The following is a 15,785-nucleotide window of genomic DNA, read 5'->3' on the forward strand; positions in this document are numbered from 1 at the left end:
GAATGGCCCAGCCAATTCTTAGAAGGAGCCCACTAAACCTGTGTGTGGAAGAATGGGCCAAAATCCCACCTGAGTAACGCATGCCACTAGTTTCCCCACAGAGGAGATGTTTTGAAGTTATTACCAATCGGCACTGGCACAGGAATCCTGGTGGTGTGGCCTTTTTTTTTTTTTTTTTTTTTTTTAAACGCCACCCAGTTTCCGCACACTGTACAGTTCTTTTGCCGTACACCAGTCAGGCTTTATGCACCTGGGTCGGGGCCGCCGGCCCCCGCTGACGCCATTAATTCTATCAGAGGTGCTAATCCTATGGTTGGTAGCAGAGGCAGCAATCCTATGGCTAGCAGGAGAAACAGTCTCTCTGTACGCATGAGTCTACTAATTTTCCCCTCCACCACACTACATACACTTCTTCTGTTCCTCTGGCTTGAACTAAACAACTAGTGTAACTGGATTAAAAAAAATGGAATGTCCATGGCCAGCTTCTGTACCACCTTTGATCTAGCTCTTGTGTTGTAATTCGTAAAGCTTGAATACTTATAGCTTATTACCTGGTATTTGTCGATGAGCCAATGGAGGTATGCCCTGGAATATTCTTTTGTGCTGCTCTTTCACCAGTCCATGTTACCAATGTTTTATCTGCATGTATAAAAGCAAAATGAGATCTTTCAGTAACAAATCATTGTGTATATAAAATATGGCCTTTAAGAGACGATATCAAGATATATACTGTTTGCTCATATGTAGTCATATACACAGTAAATACAAGCAAATAAATATAGGACCCACAATGGTGGTCCATACATTCTAAAGACTAGTCCATAGCATTAAACATACAGTAAATATTAATGTTAGGCTAGGTTCACACTGCGTTTTTCCATCTGTTTCACTGTTCCATATGCTTAAAGGGGTTATCCAGCGCTACAAAAACATAGCCACTTTTCTCCCAAAACCGCTTATTTTTTTTTTTATAATGTAAGTCTATGGATTGCAGATTCTGTAGTATGGCATACAACAGCATCCAGTTTTTTTCCTTTAAACATCCACAATTTATGGACAGCAAAAACACAGTGTGAACCCAGCCTTTACCTTTTATCACCTTGTTATTGTTTTATTCTAAATTATTACCTTGTATTATTCATAATAGTAATCATAAGCCCATAGCTGGTTGTGGGCTATGGCTCAGATCTGGTAAAATACCATTTAAACCAGGGATAGGGAACCTGCAACCCTCCAGCTGTTGCAAAACTACAATTCTTATGGTGCCTGAACAGCCAAGCTCTCTTATCCCTGAGCTATACATATGGACAGGTGTGGTACTATCTTTGGACAAAAGTAATTTTATTTATTTATTTTTTTAAATCCTGGAGAACCCCCTGGCCATAGAAATGACTTGCCTAAATAATGGTCATTGACAGGCTGAGCACATTCTGCAGTTGGGCTCTTTAACCCTAGAAGCCAAGCATAACCCCTTTGTTCTGGAAGAGATAAGCTGCAGCTTGGAGCTTAATGCTCTCCTCCCCATAGAGAACACAGGAGCACTCTGTCATGTATGAACTGTTGTGGGATCATCTCCCCTTACTCTCTGTGATTATTGCTGCTAGGTATTGCTTCAGATTAATTCCAGCTTTCAGCTTTTTATGATGAAGGTGTGACATTGAAGTAGTTATCTGATTTGTGGCTATGAACAGTACTGTCACTTTCTGTTAAAAAAGTTTTCATATCAGATATAAAATAAGTGTAATGGATGGTGGATCCCCTGGATTACCGAGGAGTGCTGGCGTTCCTTCCCCGAGGTGTGGAGCCTAAAGAGCTCATAGTTTTCATCAGCGCCCACTACAAGGCTGGTAGGACTTTGCTGCGGAAAACTCCCGGGACACTACCCTCAGGGAAGGACTTCTGTGATCACCAGCTGAAGAACTGAAGTAGTATAGTAAGGAGTATTTATAAATACTGGTAGACAGGCGCATGTCTGCCACTAGAGGGAGCCCAATCCTCCAAGAGGCCAACTCAGTGCAAGAGAAACTGCCACCAGAGGACTGGACGAGAGAAAGGGAGATGATCACTGCATCATGTGACCCAGAACAGGTCGGGGGTAAAGGACACGGCCGCCTGTGCTGTCACAGTAAGGTTTCAACCCAAAGTCTGTTGGCAGTCCAAAGTGTGGTTGGCAATAATTAGTCAATGAATTCCAATAAGCTAAAAACCCTTGGATTCTAAGGCCCCTTTCACACATCACTATTGTTTATTCTGTCTGGGTCTGTGGTCCAAAATTTTTTGCCCAATTTTGCAAAAACTCATCTGCAATGCATTTGTATCCATATTTTGAGGCTCCGCAAAAAAAGAGGGAAGTTGTCTGAAGAGAGGAAAGACAAGCAACAGATTTGCAGATTATCAATCTGTAAACTGTCCACAATTTTTTGCACTGACCCATCTATTTCTACAGCACGAGTGGGTAAAATATACAGATGTGTGCATGGGGCAATAGAAATCAATCGGGGAAATACTGTCTGCAATTACAGTTCAATACAGTCGATATTATACTGATGTGTGAAGGGGGCCCTACAGAGCGAATGAAGATCATACTGTATATATATCATGCCCTGAAGACTTCTTCAGCTTCTCTAACTGCTTTTAAGGGTATAAACCCACACACCGTATATGCAGCAGATATGCAACAAATACGCAGCAGATTTGTTGGTACAGATTTGATGCTGTGTTCAGTTATTTAGATCTAATCTGCTGCGATTTTGCTGCGAGTTTGCTGCGTATCGCAGCAGTAAATACGCTGCATATACGGTGTGTGGGTTTATACCCTTAAAGTAACACTGTCACCTCCTTTTTGCATTCTGACTTCTCTACACAGGTGTAATGGGTAAGTTTAGCAGTTTTCATACCTTATTTTATATCATACGTCATGGTGCTTGTTCAAGTAAAAAGTGATTTTTTTATCAACTGCAGATTGTGCTAAGTGGGCGGGGCTTCACGACAACAGTGCCACTTAGCCCCACCCACAGTGCCGCTGTTGGCCCTGCCCCTCGACGCCCATTGGTATGGGCCAACCTAAAGGGGATGGGACCTAGACCTTTAGGCCAGCCTGTTCCAATGGTCGGCGAGGGGGCGGGCCGATGTGTCTATGACGTCACAGAGGGGTGGGGGCCAACGCCGTGTTCGTGGCAACAGTGCCACTTAGCCCTGCCCACTTAGCACAATCTTCAGTTGATAAAAGATCACTTTTTACTTGAACAAACACCATGACATATGATACAAAATAAGGTATGAAAACTGCTAAATTTACCTTTTACACCTGTGTAGAGAAGTTAGAATGCAAAAAGGGGGTGACAGTGTCACTATATATTTATATTTATAGCTTTGGCTGTTCATGCATGATGGGTATTGTAGTTTTGCAACAGCTAGAGGGCCACAGGTTTCTTTTCCCTTATTTTGAAGTAGCGTACATAACTGGCTATTTCAAAGAGGAGTTTAAACTTCAAAGAAAGAAGCCTGTATAGACTGTCTGGCGTTCTCTTGTGTTCTTGTGAGATAGCAAGGCTTTTTGTGTAGATATGGTGTAATGCTGTTCTGTTAATTGCCGACTCTTACTGAGGAATGAATTACACCTCATTTCATCTGCTACTTCAGTAGGAGGCCCTTCAGGACGTGTTTTTCCTTCAGATGCTGTACCGTTCTGATATATTTTTCTAAACTCCAGAAATTTTGCCACTTTAAAGACAAATAATAATGTGTGAAAGCAAAGTGAGATTCCTCCGCTTTTGGATTGAAAGCAGTATGTCAGCTACACTCCTGTTTTGTACTAAATAGCAAAAAAGCTGCTGCTGGTACAACTACTGTGCACTGGGGCAGGAGCCATCATCTAGATTTTTGTCTAACCACTTATTTTCTTACACTTGAAGTTAAACGGTGTAAGGTTTGGCCAATAAAAGTCTAAGGTGTATGGCAACCACCTTCACCTTTAACCCTCAATAACTTTGCAGAAAATGTACACAGGTTATACAGCAGTTACCGAAACACATAGTGAAGCAAGGTCCCAGACTCTGGTCGGATTCATCACATACATCCAGGGTCTAAAGAGAAAATATATCATTAATAATATAACAGTATTTAAACATTACGTATGATGTACTTTCCTCAAATAGTTCAGATCAGTATATGTGCATTATTAATTTTCCTATGTCACAGCTATCAGCGTAACTTATATATGCCGAAGAAGAATGGTGTTTGCCAGAGCTCTTTGGCCACCATCTTATTAGTGAGGTCCCATAACCAAGAATCCTTACTGTTGTCTTCTACTGTATATGACATCCCCAATTGTACAATGTGCTCCATGACTGACAATGCAGACCTCTTAAGCAATGTATGCAATCCTTGCACACCCATCTGAGGGTGCATATTGTTGTGTGAGAGGTTTGAAAGTTGTACCTTTGGTAACCCAGTTTAAAGTTCTAAACAAGCAGATTGTAACATTCAGACCAATTAACAACTTGGAAAAGAGTCTGCTGCTCAATGAGCAAGCAACTGCAGGGGCAGAGAAGGGAGAGTGATAGCATGGAGGTACAGGAAGGTGGGGCAGCTAGCTGGGTGACAGAAGACTTGGTAGAGGGTAGAATGCTAGGGAGGCTAGTCCTGATCTGGCACACCCCAACAAGTTCGCCAAGCTAGCGGATAATGTTCATTCAGGAGTGGCATTGCTGCAGCAGAACACTGCCAGGGGGTTGTCGGCTCAAGTAAAGTGGGGAATAGGAGTGTATGGCAGACCAAAAAGGTGTTGGTAGAGGAGGGACTCTACTATCAGGGGGACAAACAGGGTGATCTATCACAAAGACCGGGATCATCAGAAAGTGTGTTGCCTACCTGGCGCTTGAGTTCAAAACATTACGGACCAGGTTGAATGATTAATGGGAAGGTCTGGCAAAGACCCAGCGGTCATGGTGCACATTGACACCAATGACAAAGTTAAAGGTGAGTGGAGGGTCCTGAAAAACTAATTCAGGGACTTAGGTAGTAAGCTTAAACGGGTATTCCGGGCAGAGGTGTAGCCAGCTTTTCCTGCATCCAGGGCAAAGATTCAGTTTAGCACCCCCCCCAGCCCCCCCCCCCCCCCCCCCCGCAACCTAATTGTACCACCACCCTCCTGCTTTAATGACGCACACACAGAGATAAATAATATGTTCGCCCAGGTATCTAGGCCCTGGGTTCCCAGGAGGTCCCTACAGGACAGTCATCAGGGTGCACTGGAAGACACTCTGGTGGGGCCCCCGGTGTCTGTGCTGTACTGACACTCAAACAACCAGTAAGAAGCGACCCTGCTGACCCTGTCCCATCCTGCATTGATCTGTATCTGTGACCACAACTGCCTTGTAGAAAATCACTACAATTCTCAGAATGCATTACACTTATGGAGCTCTCAGGGTATGCTAGGAGTTATAGTTTCTGAGGGTAAAATCCTGTGGATAGGGGAAAAGTAAAATTGTCCCGGAATACCTCATAAAGACAGGGACTTCCAAGATACTATTTTCCAAAATATTGCCTGTACCACATGCCCCACTAGAGAATCAGCGGGAGATTTGGAAGGTTAGAAGTGGCTCAGGAGCTGGTGTAGGAAGGAGGAGTTTGGGTTAGTAGAAAACTGGGCCGACTTCTCTGTCAGTTAACAACTCTATGGTAGGGACATACTGCATCTGAAAGGGGAGGGTTCAGCTGTGCTGGGGGAGAAGATGGCTAAGAGGTTGGAAGAGCGCTTAAAGTGTAGCTGTCAGCATGTTCGCTGACTTGAGCGGCAGAAAACTCTTCTTTGTGGCCAGAAGTTTGGGCGTCTATGACTACAAACACGCCAATTCTGATCCACTGGGGGCCACATGCATTACAGTCTCAGTGTGTTCAAAGGCTGTAAAAGGTTGCCAGCCATGAGCTCCCCAACCAATACAACCTAGTGGTTAGAAGGGTCATTTAGTGGCAGACAAGAACAGAGAACTACAGAGAACCTAAAAGAATTAGACATCTGGAAAATGCTTTCATGCTACCGTTTAAGTTATAACATGCCTTTTGTTCCATCTTCTCGCCTGAAACATCAGTTTCTGCAGTGAAGTAACTGGTTTCAGTGCTAACATTGGAGTCATCCGAGCCTTTGGATTTGACCTGCCAAAAAATAAAAATGTTATATACGTGCAAATATTTTGAGAAAAATAAACAATTCCAAACCCAATAAACTCAAACGCTAAATTAGGGGCCTTGCACTTCAACAATGCTCAGCAGATTTGGACAGAAGTATCTGGGCAGATAAATTGGAAATGCCAAGATATTGGATCCACCTTGTGTCCAAACCACTGGGGTAAATGCAGCTATTACATACTGTATTACTCGGGAGACTATCCTATGCACACAGGAAATAATGAGTAAAAGCAAGGGCTAGACAGAGGCTAAAATTTTCCACACGCACTAAGGGTGCCTTCACACCTACCGGATCCACAGCGGATCTCACTTCTGCGGATTCGAAGCGAGAACCGCTGCGGATCCGGTATCAATTCCACCCCTATGATAGCACATATTCGCAGCGGGATTAACATCCTGCTGTGAATGTGTGCTTTAACTCCCTGGTGCCCGCAGCCCTGCCGTCGCATCCCATATCTCCGGCGGCGGCACATCCCCCCATCAGCCCATCTCCGGCCCGCTGCAGCGGGCTTACATTACCTGCTCTGCGGCGCGGCTGCTGTGAGGCTCCCGACTCCGGTCCCGCTTAGCTGATCTGAGCGGGACCGGAGCCGGCAGCCTCACTGCAGCCACGCCGCCGAGCAGGTACTGTATGCTCTCGGCGGCGGGATGCGGGCTGGGGGTGGATGTGGCCGGGATGGGGGGATGCACCGGGGATGTGACGGCGGGGCTGCAGGCACCACGGAGTTAAAGCACATATTCACATCGGGATGTTAATCTCGCTGCGAATATGTGCTATCATAGGGGTGAATTGATACCAGATCCGCAGCGGTTCTCGCTTCGAATCCGCAGAAGTGAGATCCGCTGTGGATCCGGTAGGTGTGAAGGCACCCTTAATATGACTTTTTGTCATTTCTTCCATGGGATTGTAAGGGGCCATGGAAGAGATGACAAAATGTCATCTTAACTGTGTGGATTCTTTAAAAATGGAAACCATAATACCGTTTTTTCTTTGCTCTGTGACACCAGATAGTGACAGTTACTTTCATCCCTTCTCTTTTCACCCCGGCCAGTGTGTTGCCCTGCCGCAGGTACTGATTGGCCGGGCGGGAGAGCAGTACCCCGTGCAGTGAGGACAGGTAATGTATACAGAGCGGGAGCCAGGCGGAAGCTGAAGGGGTTAAGCAGCCGGCAGAATTACATACACGCAGCGGTCGTTCAGACCGCTGTGTGTATGTAGTGAAAGTGATCTGCCAGGACCTAGCCGACTCGCAGCGTTATTAACGCTGCAAGTCGGTACGTGTGAAGCTACCCTTAGAGTATCGTTAATATGCATTCTTCTTTTTTTATTCACAGCCATCTTAAATCTAAATATATAGGCTTCATAATTGCTGCTTGAAAAAGCAGTTTGAAGATCTCTCCCCCTTGTCTTCATGGTTCTCTTATGGAGAGGGGAGGGGTTGAGGGAGATCAGGCACCAAAACAGGACAACAAAGAGTTAATTTACAGCTACATCACCGGGCTATCTCCTCTGACATCAGCACTGACCTCTCTGACTTCTGAATAGAGGCTTTCAAACAGCATCTACTGTGTAATCCTTTGTTCTCTGCTCTCTGCTAATCTCCCTCCTCCCCCCTCCCCTCTCCATAGAACAGACAGAGCAAATCTGATGTAAAAGAGTCGTGATTTCTGATAATGAGCAGTGGATGAAAGAGAGGAAGGGGGGGGGGGGGCTGGGGAAAGTCTTTTTGAATGCAGATAATGGCATATTTGCCTAATAAACCCAATTACAAAGTTTCTTACTATTGATTTCTGCAAAAAAAAAAAAAAAAAGACAATGACACTTTAACTAATAAAAAGATATTTTTGAAAAGTGGAAACCATGGCGGCAAATCTGAAGAGACGCTAAAAGACAGATCTGCACACTACTGTACAGTCCCTTGATATATACTGCTGCCAGGGCTGTATTAACAGCTGCTGCTGTCCTAGGCACTACACCTGGAGACGCCCCATCTTCACGCACCTATTGGTTATACCAGACCTGACCAATACCACCATTCCCCCCACCCCCCTGGAAAAGACACCAGATTTACTGGCAAGTCTGAACGGGAGGAGGGAAACTAAAAAAATAAAAACAAAACAATTCGTTTTTTCTGTCCCCCTGCTCCCTGGTGCTGCCCTAGGCACCGGACCACGGGTGCCTAGTGGTAAATACGGCCCTCACTGCTGCCCATGGTCATACTCTACAGTACCACTTGATGCATACATGATTAGCTATCTTATCATTATATGTGACTAGTGACATATTCTCTGACCTCCTGGCAATGTATATTTTTTTTTACAGTGGGTTAGTATTTTATTAACTGTTCTAAAATGCAAACAAATGTGTCATACTAAAGGATATGATATGTGCGGAATTTTGTACCATGCTTGCTTGAGGTGGATTCATCCCCACTGAGATCTCACAGTCCTCTTCATTCTCTGGAGACTGGTATTTTCTACCTAAATAAAAAAGTAACACAACATTTCCTTCAAAAATCAATTCCAGTAATAATCCAGGCAGAACATTGTTCAATCTTTGTCAGTCATTGTTCCACATATACTTGTTTTCTAAGGGTGTTTGGGCTGCTTAAAGAGGAATGTCATAATTGCTTACCATGTACCATGGCTGCCCACATTGTAGGTCTCATATAAATTATTCCTCCAGTGTTTGGATTAAAACATGCTATTGTACATAACACACACAGACACACACACACACTGGACCGTACTACTATGGTATATAAGTTTGTGTCGAAGGATTCAAGTAAATGGGGAATCAAACCTGCAAAATGGCGGAACACTTTCTCCAGTTTTGTTTCTTCACCGTACTCACAACGATCCTTGTTGCTTTTCTGCTCTTGTTTTGCTTGCTCTTCTTTGTCGCTATCCCAGACATGTTCACACAGTTTCTTGCTCTGTAGGTGCCGACTGTCTGACTTCACTATGTTAGAGATAAACAATTAACCTTGTAATTGTTGCTTATATGTTACGTGAGGTGCTAAAGAGAAAATCAGGACAGCTTTGCGATCACACCAACACTTAGAACAAGAAAGTGAGAAAGCATGGGAAGTAGTGTAGTGACTACTCATAGTGTGATGGGGAGGACGGTATACAAAACAAGCTACCATGGGAAGGTGACAATCCTATACAAATTGAGTTAGTATTACAAGTGTTATCTGACCAGATTGGCAAATTTCAAACTGAGATATTCCTACTCAGAGATGACTGGTGAAATACAAACAAACACTGAATAACCACTTTACTGGGATACCCAGAGCATTTTTATTTTTTTATACATCCCTAGTAGAGATGAGCGAACCGGGTTTGGGTTTGAGTCAATCCGAAACCGAACGTTCGGTATTTGATTAGCTGGGGCTGCTGAACTTGGATAAAGCTCTAAGGTTGTCTGGAAAACATGGATACAGCCAATGACTATATCCATGTTTTCCACATAGCATTAGGGCTTTATCCAACTTCAGCAGCCACCGCTAATCAAATGCCGAAAGTTCGGGTTCGGATCGGTTCACTCATCTCTAATCCCTAGTAATGCATAGAAAATAATAAACATCCTGTTATGACCTACCCATAACCCTGCTCCGGAGGCCTCCTGTCACATCTTCAAGTCCCCTGCTCAGCTCTCCCACTGCTTCTTCTCCTCCTCTCAGGAGCGACAGCTCGCTCAGTGGTTAATTTAGAAATATACAATTAAAAAAAGTGTGTGTGTGTGTGTGTGGGGGGGGGGGTCCCGCTCTATTCCATAACTAAACACACATAGAGATTACTACTTAGTGCCTGACCCCAAAAGAGTAAATTAGTGTAAAGTACCACAGCTGGGCAAGCTGGACCTGTGGCTGTACAGTCAATTGGTAATCCGCAGTGCAATGATAATGTGTCACCGTACCCTTACAGTACGTTCACACTGAGTAAAATAGGCGTAATTACGCCTGCCTCAGTTTTGATCGGTCCGGGTCTAAAAGCACTGATTGGGAGAACGAGTGGGGCAAAGATGCATTGCAGCATGGTCCACTCTCCGATCTGAGTTAGAAAAAAAACTCCATTATAAGTCCGACGTGATGCGGTGCGGTCCTCTCCCTGCTCATTCTCCATATCACTACGGGTCTAAAAACCCCAACCCAAAACGATCAAAACTTTTGACATGTCAAAAGTGTTTTGTAACGACAGTGACACTTTAAGAACGTACATTGGCACAAATCAAGGGCACAGTATTATTAAAGCTAGAGATTGTAGAAGGTAATGCACAAAATAATATGCCAGGCAAAATGCACACTCTAAAGAAGAGTTAATGGAAGAGAAAAAATTCTAATCCTGGATAACCGATTTAAGAGGGTTTCATTTTATATTAACAATGAGAACTGTCCTGCAAGCAATGGAATGCCATTCGATCAATATAAAATTATGAAAAGAAATATATATAAACTTCATATAGTGATGAAATTCATTATATGAAAGCCAACTGGACTTCCTCTGGTCTGTCAAACTAAAGTTGTCCAGATTATTTTGATAAATAGGTACAGATTATTTAAAACCCCAAAGGGAGGGTAAGGGTCAATGGTTATCCGTCTAAACAAATTGCTCTGACCAGAGCTACACGACAACAATGTCCATTATCCCCGATTCTACTTGCCTTAGTCATAGAGCGCCTAGAATTAAAGATCAGAAATAATAGGATAAAAGGATTTGAAGTCTGGAGAGATCTGAAAAAATAGCTTTATAAGCAGATGATCCACCAGTGTTTGCGGATAACAGTAATGGTTCACCGACTACAGTCTGGGGCAGTGGAAGAATTCCGGATATATTAAGGGTTGAGAGTAAACTTGGCGATTCATTCATCTGAGGCTAGGTCCACACTACGAGTCGAACCCCTGGCACCCCCACCAATCAGCATATTAAAGGGGCTATGGCCTTTTCACGACCAGACAGGACTACATTTTGTAGTGGTAATGCCTGTTAATACATGTAAATCACTCCTACTGGAATGAACTCAGCTGTGGTAGGCTAAGACACATAGCTAAGGGCCCTATTCCACGGGACGATTATCGTTCGAATTATCGTTACATCGTTCGGATCAATAGCAGTTAACGATTAAACGACGAACGAGAAATCGTTGATCGTTTAATAAGACCTGGACCTATTTTTATTGTTTCTCGTTCGCAAATCGTTCGCATTGAATAAGATGTAGTTTGGTCGTTCGCAGTAGCAACGAACGCAATAGCGACGACAAGACGACCGCAAGAATGATCATAAGTAACGATTATCGTTCCATGTAAATGGGTGAACGATTTCAGGCCGTTCGCAATAGCAGCTGTTTGAAATCGTTTATCGTTAATGATTATGCGAACGGTAAATGTCCCATACAATAGGGCCCTAAGACACATAGCAGCTACAAAATGTAAACAATGGTAGCTTGGTAAACAATGAAAAGGCTCCATCTGATCTGTTGGGTTCCCAGAAATCAGACCCCCACCAATCTGATACTGATGGCCTATTCTAATGGTGCGTTTACACAAAGAGATTTATCTGACAGATCTTTGAAGCCAAAGCCAGGAACAGACTATAAACAGAGAACAGGTCATAAAGGAAAGACTGAGATGTCTCCTCTTTTCAAATCCATTCCTGGCTTTGGCTTCAAAAATCTGTCAGATAAATTTGTCTGTGTAAACGCACCCTAAGGATAGGCTATGATACTTGGAGTCCATGAAACACATTTTATGTTCGTTTTATATACTGATGCGTCAATCATTGTTTATCTATAGGTAAAACATGGGATCTTTACAATAATACCTATAAGTATTGGTAAGCCTGCTTTGGGGTGACAAGTCATAGTTATACAGACTCAGTGTTGTTATTTGAATGTGTCTTTTTATTGTAAAAACGATAGTTCTCTACTCAAAAATATATTTTTTTCTATAGTTATATACCTGCCATACTAATTTGTTTAAAAGTCAAAGAGTGACACCCTGTGGACAACTTTAGAATTTCTAGTAGTTTATAAATGTTTCCATATAAAGAAAAGACCACAAAAGACTATGGTCTATGGTTAGTTTTAGTTTGTCCAGGTACATCAGAAGATGCATGAATTAACTGCCCTTACTGTATATGCCCTTATGACTACGTCTGTATTATCTATCTTGTAATCTTTTTATACACCTGTATCTTTATTTCCAGTTGCATTAAGTGTATGTGCCCTATTGGAAATAGTTTTATATATAACCTTCCTGAATTCAAATTACAATGAACAAAACAAATAAAAACACTTTTTCTAAATGAAAATATAAAGCAAAAACTTACATATAGAAGAAAGCTGAATTTCCTTTGCCAACTTCTTTGATTGCCTTTCTTGAGCAGAATATGGATAAGACCTGTTCAATGAGAAAAATAATAGTAAAATAATAGTTCTTCACTTTCCGTGGGTGGGCACCAGCGGGGATCATGTGACCAAGAAGCAGCTGTATTTTCCCAGATTCATTATAGTCTGGTGTTTTATACTTCCCTACTCATCAGAGCTGTTTATCTGTCTTTCTCCACTGACCTGCATAAAAAGAGACCCTCGCACACAGCTTTGTAGATCCTGTTAGTGTTATGGGATTTAATCCCCCCCGAATTTACTTCTCCGCTGTCTTTACCAATTTATCCTTCTTATTTATTGGTGCTCCATATTATCGGTTCACTGTAAGTTTTGGTGAAGCGAAGATATCGATTCTGGACCCTTGCAAGAGCCTTCTGGTCTGGTAGAGGGGATGGTTTGTGGGGGCCTTATCCTTTAAGAGAAGGGCTTGCGATATCACACATCCTATTGCACTTTTGGAAACATATTCTTTGTCTCTTAAAAACAATAAAAAGTAAAGATACGCACTAAAATCCTGTAAACCTATTGATAGAGAAATGTAGTACTACACATAGAACCATTCTCTCTGTAAGGGTATATTTCTGTGACTTTGTGACTTTCTAGAGTAGTGCTAGAACTCTCTCTTTAACTATGCAGGCTTAATGACCCACAATCTGCCCCCCCCCCCCCAAACCGCTTGTACCTTCAGATAGCTCCTCTTAATCCAAGATCTGTCCTGGGGTCTGTTCGGCAGGTGATGCAGTTATTGTCCTAATAAAATTCTTTTAAATTTGCCGCCCTGTGTCAAACTGGCGTGGCTTAGAGTGTCTGTGCCCCAGGCCTGCGATGCCTCTCTGTCCCTACTCATCATTAGGAATGACCCCGGGCAGGATTTCTCCTAATCATCACTTGTCTGAACACTGCACGGGTGTTGGATCATTAAGGCACATGTGCAGTGTTCAGACAGGTAAAGATTAGGAGAAATCCTGCCCGGGGTCATTCCTAATAATGAGTAGGAACAGAGAGGCATCGCAGGCCTGGGGCACAGACACTCAAGGCTATGCCAGTTTGACACAGGGCTGCAAGTTTAAAAGTTGTTTCTTAGGACAATAACTGCATCACCTGCCGATCAGACCCCAGGACAGATCTTGGATTAAAAGTAGCTACTTGACTACAAGCGGTTTGGAGGGCAGATTGTGGGTACAGAATCACTTTAAGGAACTGCATAAAGAAGGTATATGATGTACAAATTTCTACCCAGGTATTAATGTGCAATAAGAAAGCCAGCAACAGAACGTGTGTGTCCACCACTGGAGGCTAAGGAAGGTGGACACAGATGTGAGCAAAACAAGGAACAGAAGGGGACGCTACTACTGAGATCAATGTAAGATATCTCACAACAGAAAGAGGGTTTCTAACCAAATGCTATATGGATGAAATGCTTATTTTCATGCATACTGTGGAAATACACACACACACACACGCACACACATTGTGTGGGATGTTCCCTTCTATTTATGGAGAAATGGCTGCTTTATAGTGATAGTCATGTGAAATGATAGACATTGTGTAATAAGGTATTCAATACAAGCAGGATGGGTGTATTGTGCAGGGCTGCTTATCATATAATGTTCTGATTGGATACAAATCTATTTGTAGCCAGGATTTTATTAGTGGATATGACTGAATATTAGATGGTGCTTCAGTTTTGGAATACATGTTGTATTCCAGCTGGAAGAAACTCACTGATGTCTCATAACCTCATCATCTGCTTGATTTTGCTCGGAGCTTTTCTCAGCTGACTGCCATAAATCCTGCATGAATGAGAAGAGAAGGTATTATCGATAGTGGTGGTGCTATTACAGTAAATGAAATACAATTGTTCTCTGGAGTATATCACTTTTCATGTACTTTCCATATCCCAAGTAACAAGCAAAAAAAAATTATTAGTGTTCTATTATCATCTATTTTGCATGTCTTTATAATAGAAACCTGGTTGTGTATATGTGACTTAGGCTAGATTAACACGTGACGTATCCGCAGTGGATTTCACGCTGGCGAAATGAGCCAATCAGTGACTGTGGCGGGGCTGTGCACCGATTGGCTGCACAGGCCCACCGGGACCCGGGAGCCTCAGATGCGGCCAGAGCGTGGAGCAGGTCAAGTTTCTTCCCCGCGTTGGGGGGTTAATGGGGCCGGCACTTACAAACTCACAGCAGGATGACAATCCTGCTGAGAGTATGTTATCAGGTTGTCACTGACAGGAGAGGTATCCGCAGCGGATTTCGCTGAGAACTCGCAGCTTGAAATCCACTGCGGATATGTTACGTGTGAATCTAGCCTTATTGTGTTTTTCGCTTTATAAGATGTACTCATAAAACTCAGAAGATTTTATAAAACGAAGGAGGCAGTCGGGGACATGCTAATACCCCCAACCCCCCCAAAGACAAACCTCCAACCCACTGAAGTTACACATCACCACTGATGCAAAATGGACAGAGATAAACTGTGTAGTTTGGCACCAAAGAGCTTTTTCCTATTTTCCTCCTCTAAAACATAAGTGTGTCTTATCATAAGCATCTTATAAAGCGAAAAAAAACGCTATATGAGTATACAGTGGTGCAGACAATTAAAATGCAGACAATTGGTTCCCCACCCCAAAAATAATGATTTTTTTATTCTAAATAACATGTAAAATAAATGAAACAAACATTCAGAAACAGCAGAATATGTGATATTATAAGTTACTGTACAGTAATGGAGAAGATGGGAAACACAAGGACTGACAGAGACTGCAGGGAGCAGGAAGAAATGAGCAGGGCAGATGTAAGGACAGACATGCAGCACTCTCTGTCCGGGGAGAGAGGGGTTACAGCTATGGAGAGATTACCTCCACAATCCTGTCCCCTGATGTAAACCCCAGTCAGAAGTGGATCTGCTATGATTTGGAAGGTGAGGGAGACCTCCTGGGTCAGAGTACAGGGCTGTAGACTCCACTATGCAGACCATGCCGCTCCCCCACTCACCTTCCCACCTAGTACAGGGAGCTCTTAAACCAAAGCAATGCTCTTAAACCAAGTTACAATTTTGATAAACTGTGAGCTCTTCTTGCAAAACGCTCTTATTCCAAGTTACTCTTAAACCGAGGTACCACTGTACTTCGGTTGGAAACACACACAGCAATTTATTGGGAAACTGCCACTCCAGTTTTCGTGCCAAAACAAGAAGT

The 15,785-nt window shown here is 43.0% G+C and overlaps 1 protein-coding gene across 1 annotated transcript in view; it reads right to left on the reverse strand.

Annotated features, from left to right (window-relative positions):
• The window catches only part of LOC138793007 (inactive serine/threonine-protein kinase TEX14-like), a 73,218-nt gene that overhangs the window by 40,953 nt on the left and 16,480 nt on the right, over positions 1-15,785 (reverse strand). The window contains exons 6-12 of the mRNA XM_069971217.1: positions 14,303-14,370; positions 12,520-12,590; positions 8,993-9,151; positions 8,594-8,670; positions 6,061-6,156; positions 4,025-4,085; positions 552-639 (exon numbers count right to left, since the gene is read on the reverse strand). Of these exons, the coding sequence (XP_069827318.1) occupies positions 552-639; positions 4,025-4,085; positions 6,061-6,156; positions 8,594-8,670; positions 8,993-9,151; positions 12,520-12,590; positions 14,303-14,370 (620 nt within the window). The remainder of the gene's footprint in view (positions 1-551; positions 640-4,024; positions 4,086-6,060; positions 6,157-8,593; positions 8,671-8,992; positions 9,152-12,519; positions 12,591-14,302; positions 14,371-15,785) is intronic.

This window comes from Dendropsophus ebraccatus, chromosome 5 (genome assembly GCF_027789765.1).
Source record: "Dendropsophus ebraccatus isolate aDenEbr1 chromosome 5, aDenEbr1.pat, whole genome shotgun sequence".
NCBI classification, from domain to species: domain Eukaryota; kingdom Metazoa; phylum Chordata; class Amphibia; order Anura; family Hylidae; genus Dendropsophus; species Dendropsophus ebraccatus.